The following is a 5,833-nucleotide window of genomic DNA, read 5'->3' as shown; positions in this document are numbered from 1 at the left end:
TTAAATCTAAAATGACTGTGTTACATAATTAAATACGTGAGCAACGTCTCATTTTTTAAAGAAACCATTGAAAGCACGATGTGCCGTCCATAGAACGATGATCTGAGGACAACAGTGACATCTTGTGGTCATCTTAGATAGTGCGTTATATTATCTTGCAGGTATGATACTCGTCCACATTATGACGCATACTTGTCTGATAGACAACTTTGACACCCTGCGGTTTGTTCAGGTAGTGCGTGATATGATCTTGCAAGAACCACTCATCCATATTATGACACGCTTGCCCTTTTCATTCATTTATTTTCTGATCACTTAATCCTCACAAGGGTGGCGGGTGGTGGAGCCAATCCCAGTTGACTTCGGACACAGGGGTGGATTTAGCCTTGTTACGGCTGGCAGCCTGGACACACACTATGTAGGTGTGTGCTTTCTTTTCTTTACAGGTACCTGCAGCTGTGGCTCCACCCCTGTGACAAAGCCCCGCCCAGGCCAACAAAGCTGTAATTAATTCCCCAATCACTCCTCCTCCAATCAAGATTCACTTCCGGCCCTTATTTAAACCCTTTTCATTTGTCAGCTTCCCCTTGAAGCCTTGATGCCTTGCTGAGTTTCAGGCTTGTGAGTACGTTACTCGCTATTTTATTTTGTATGTGTTGTTAATGATTTTGGGTTGCATAGGGGGACTTGAGATAAGTTTAGACACCCCGGGGTATACATATAGTTTGTGCTTTTAGACACATGGTTATTCACCTGTCTAGATTATATTACATCAGTTTAACAGTGAGATCCTTTGGTCTTATTTCCTTTATTTTGTGGGTGTTCATTTGGACACCTGTCTGGGAGGGGGTTTTACCGTGTTTATTTGAGGGTGCCGCTTTAATATCTCGTGCTTCCCCTATGTTATCCCGTAGTCTGTTTTCTGGACTTTATTGTAAATAAAATATAACTGAAGGCTACTTGCAGTGTTTGTCCGAACTCATCTTTGACCGAACCTGTCTGCTGTGATAGTTGCGACTCCCTGGTATATCATACCCCAGGGGGAGTCGTAACAAGCCTAAATAAGTGGCCAGCCAATCGCATGGCATGAGCAGACGGACAACAATTCCACACACTCGTACCGAGGGGCAATTTAGAGTGTCCAATCAGCCTACCATGCATTTCTTTGGAATGTGGAAGGAAATCACAGTACCAGGATAAAACCCACAGAACATGCAAACGCCAAACAGGTGGACTGACCTGGATTTGAACCCATGACCCCCACAGTGAGGCCAAAAGCTCTCTAACCACTCCCGCCGCCCGGCCACCCAGTTTGTTTTTAAACTCGTATCATAAATAGAGATTCATACACACAGACGGGGGAGATAGAAAAACAAACCCTCACAGGATAAACAACGATGATGCACGGTTGTAGGCCAACACATGGCGTAAGTGCATCATATTGTTACCAGCCGCTAGAGGGAGATACAGTACTCTTTTACAGGTACTGCTTTGTTCCAACGAGTGGGAGAAAGCCTTGTTTTTCTGAGGTTTGCCCACTGCTATAGTCAATATTTTGTCTTTTGATGTAGTTTCCAAATTATTTCATCTCCATATCGGTCTTGTATTACGAGTCATCCGATACTTAAAACTCTTATGAGAAACGGATTTGTTTTTACCGATTTACACGCACACAATCGCACAATGTTTTGTTTTTTTTAATTATTCAAATTGGCCAATAACCACCGGTCCATGCGAGCCCAATGGCCAAAATACCATGCCGATATTGAGCCAAAATAGGCTTTAAATGATATGGAATAATATGGTTTATATTGTTTTTCAGTCTGTCTATTGGTATGAAGCTTCTGGACAGCTTATGAGTTGATCATTAGATTCAGGTATGGTAAATGGGATATGGAAAACATACTGGATAGTGTACCCCTGTATTATGGTATGTTTGCGAACGAACTCGGCTCTATTGTTCCACGCGTCCACGTGCATTGGATGGGGTGTGTGTCGTGAGAGGTGGGGAGAGGGAGATAGAGGGAGAAAGGGGGGTGGGGAGGGAGGGAGAGAGAGTGTGTGCGCGTGTGTGTGAGAGAGAGAGAGGGGGGAGAGGGAGGAAAGAGAGGGAGAGAGAGAAAGGGAGAGAGAGAGAGAGAGAGAGAGAGAGAGAGAGAGAGAGAGAGAGAGAGAGAGAGAGAGAGAGAGAGAGAGAGAGAGAGAGAGAGAGAGAGAGAGAGAGAGAGAGAGAGAGAGAGAGAGAAAGGGAGAGAGAGAGAGATGTAAAAATGAAGACGAGGAGAGGGATGCTGACAGATTACGGATAGATGGTTGCAATGGCGAAAGCATGTTCGACCCCAGCGAGCCACCAAACAGTTGCCCCGTAGGTTGGATCATGTAGCCGTATTTTCCTGAACCTCATCTATTACTTCGCGTTGTGCAGTGCTGGATTTATTGAGATTTTTTTAAATGGCATCCAAAAGGCGCCGCCACCTTCTTCCATGCTTTTTGGGTGTCTTGTTAAAAGCGTGCATAGGTAAGTGGCATCATTCTCTACATTGTTGCATTGTGAGGGTGCTGGAGCGAGGTCTCATCTCCACCCAAGCAAGCCTGGAAACTGCATAGAGTTCGATTGTGACCCAAAATTGCTAAACGTGAACTTGAATGCTGTCCACTGACAGTCTTCGGAGACAAATGGATGTTTTTTTTCATGATGGTTTCATCACGGTCACACCCAACCAGTGCAAAAGTTTTAACAAAAATTCAACATGTCATCCGTGCAGTTTCTTCTGTTGTTTGCTGGCGTGTAGTTCCACTTTAACCACGTGCAGCTTGTGAAGAGAAGTTGTCTGTCTGTTTTGATGGGAGCACGTTGCAAAGAGCACATTGTTTATTCTGTATATAAGAACATATTCTACATTTTCTAAATTACTCTTAAGAATTGATTTATTTTTACCTCTCCCTGCACAATTGCAAAATGAGCTCTCAAAGAAGAAGCTGCAGCAAACTCATTACAACATGTTATGATAATGATAATAAAGTCATTGAGTCATTATTGGTCTGATCCATATGGAGATGAAGGTCGGATTACAGTCATCACTATACTTTCTTTGAATTTTTAATTTAAAAATTCCATTAATTTTTCCTGAATGTGACAGGAGATTTTTTTTCCATGTCATGTGGTGTTTTTGAAGGGATTTATTGGCATCGCCACTGTGCTTCCATATGTGAACATGCCCAATTCATTTGGATTGGAATATACCAGTTGTATCCTGCTGGGGAGGTTATTTGTACATATTAGGACGGTCTCGCTTCTCCTTATCAAATTCTCGTTTTGTATGCCTTTTGTTCACTGTTGACAGTTTCTGGGCCCCCCAAATTCAAAGGCACCAAAGGGTAGAGAATATTTGCCCCACAAGAAAGAAACCATGGGTTCATAACATACAGGTACTTTGTCAGGGAAAACACAAAGCCATCGTTTTGATTTCATTTTCATACAAATTTAAGCAATATATTTCTAAAGTAAGAAATAAATGTTAATGTATTTTGGTTAAGGTGTAACACATGTTTACATTATTCGGTAGTTAAGTGACTGATGGAAAGTAGTAGCAAAGAAAACGTGTTGATTCATTTCACAAACAGTATATCGACGGAAGAGTTAAAACACCTGCCTGCAGAACTGAAAATTCGGATAACAATAGAGGGTGTGATTTCTCTCGCCGCTTTTGCTCTTATGGAATGCTTTCATAAGAATTTTGCAATGAGCCTTTTATTCAGTTTATTCAGAAGATGATTTATAAGGTCGCTAGTGTTCATAGTTTCACCTGGAGTGACTGTTGTCTTTTTTCAAATGTGATGCAACTGAGTCTGACCATTTCTGTACACCTAAAATTGGTCACTCAGACATTTAACAAAACAGCCTCAATTCTGCCTGTAACACAAAGAAAGCATTACCGAGAAGGTTAGGAAGATAGACGGTGTTTATCTCAAATAGAAAAATGGAGATCTTCAGTATTGGAGTTGGACTTTAGATATGAGAATTTGTATTAACTGTACATATTGAGAAAATTGTATTTATTTTTCATATTACTTGTACTTGTCAAAAAGTAATTCCCAACTAGATTTTTATATCTATACTGTTATTTAAGTCCATAATATTTTAAAATATTGTATAGTAAAATATATATTATACCTTGCTACTCATTTGGTTATGCATTTTATCAATGTTCGTTATGAATTAGAAGCAATAAAGCTGTTGAGATGGAACTAAAGAAATATGACAAAAACAATAAATCCTCTTAACTTGCATTATCGTATTGTTTTATTCACAATTGGCTTCCTTGACAGCCTCATACCTGTCAACCTCGAACCATTTGTGATCTTACCAAATTTTGTTTTCGCCCTTACATATATGTATAAATACATGGAAAATCTTACCACTTTACTTTTTTGTAAAAAATCACGAACAACAAGTAGAAAATGTATGTTTATGTGTTTATTGCTTTCAAAGTTCCACTACAACAGCTTCCTACAAAAATTGTTCCAATACCTGGTGCATTCAATAATATTTTAATGTGCGTTCACATGACATTTGTTGTAATTCATGGTCGCTGACACCGCCATTTCCAACATCTCTTTGGTTGGATTGACCTCGTAGCACTTCCTGTCACAGTTTAACTTAACTTGTAAGTAATTTGTTAAATCAACTTGTACCACGTGTAAGAGTGTATTCTTGACTTGTAAACAGACCAGAAACAGCTGATCAAATGAAAGTAAACATAAACAAGGGAACAGGAAACGGAAATCACATGGTGAAAGTGTTACAAAACGAAATGTTTATCATGATCTTTTTTTTTTAGCCAATCAGAGGCGCCGGTACATATATCACTTGGCAGACATGCGTTTCCGGGAAGAAACAATGGCGGATGGTGAAAAATGGCTAGAAAGTGCCTTAATTTATTTTTTTTTCTCAAAATCACCGTTTAGCGTACCATTTTCATGTGTACAGCGTACCAATATAAAAATGGGCTTTCAGTTGTACCAATTACGGCGAGAACGTACCAGTTGACAGGTATGCAGCCTATTGGCCTGTTTTGTGTCCTGATATGACTTGTTGCTGTCAGTGGTGTTCTTGCCCGATATTGCATGTTCAGTCAGATTGTGTAAATATCGGTAGTTTTGTAATTGGTTGCAGTGAATCTTTTTGCCAGCCTGTCACATGAATCTGGTAAAGCTAATAGTAATCCACATCTTTGTGGTGGTTACAGGTAAGTGTAATCAAGAGTCCACTTAATCAATATGGATGGACAATTAAGTGGGATGTTACTCCTGAATAAAATTGGAAACAAATTCATGTTCAAATACATCAATATGCAAACATTCAGTTCTATAGCCATTTTTGTGAATCATTTTTCTATAATTTTCGGTTGCTCTTTTGAGTAGATCAGGGGTGCTATATACTTTGATCGCGATCCACCAGTCGACCGTCAGGGTACTTTTGGTATCACATCAGAGGAAGATTTGATCCAGTCTTTTCGTTTCTTCTAAACCAGAACGATGTCCCGTTTATGTGTGTGCATGCGCAATATTTACATTATTTATGTTTAGCCCAAATTTCTGGCTCTTTAATTGAGCTCATCAGCCTCTATTTCCAACTTCTGTTTGGAGCGGACAGCCTAGCCTAAGATTAACGATTAATTTTAAAGCTGCTCTCTAAGTGATACATTGATATTGGACACTTCAGACGTGCCACAATTACTATACATAAATGCTTCAATTTGCCGCCGCCTGGTGGTAATGGATCCAGAGCTCTCTTAGCCTAGGTGTCAAACTCATTGTGGTTCTTGGGCTG

The 5,833-nt window shown here is 40.0% G+C and overlaps 1 protein-coding gene across 3 annotated transcripts in view; it reads left to right on the top strand.

Annotated features, from left to right (window-relative positions):
- Positions 1-5,833, top strand: part of igdcc3 (immunoglobulin superfamily, DCC subclass, member 3) — a 57,635-nt gene that overhangs the window by 354 nt on the left and 51,448 nt on the right. The window contains exon 1 of one of the 3 annotated variants that reach the window (XM_077713692.1): positions 2,275-2,518. The exons of 1 other annotated variant lie outside the window; for it this stretch is intronic. In XM_077713692.1, the coding sequence (XP_077569818.1) occupies positions 2,452-2,518 (67 nt within the window). In that variant the 5' untranslated portion in view covers positions 2,275-2,451. Of the gene's footprint in view, positions 1-2,274; positions 2,519-3,364; positions 3,430-5,833 lie in introns of those variants that run through there. One more of the 3 variants, XM_077713694.1, reaches the window with a different exon arrangement.

Source organism: Stigmatopora nigra, chromosome 3 (genome assembly GCF_051989575.1).
Source record: "Stigmatopora nigra isolate UIUO_SnigA chromosome 3, RoL_Snig_1.1, whole genome shotgun sequence".
Classification (NCBI taxonomy): Eukaryota; Metazoa; Chordata; class Actinopteri; order Syngnathiformes; family Syngnathidae; genus Stigmatopora; species Stigmatopora nigra.
The sequence above is the reverse complement of the archived record's forward strand: the minus strand, read 5'-3'. Positions and strand labels throughout refer to the sequence as shown.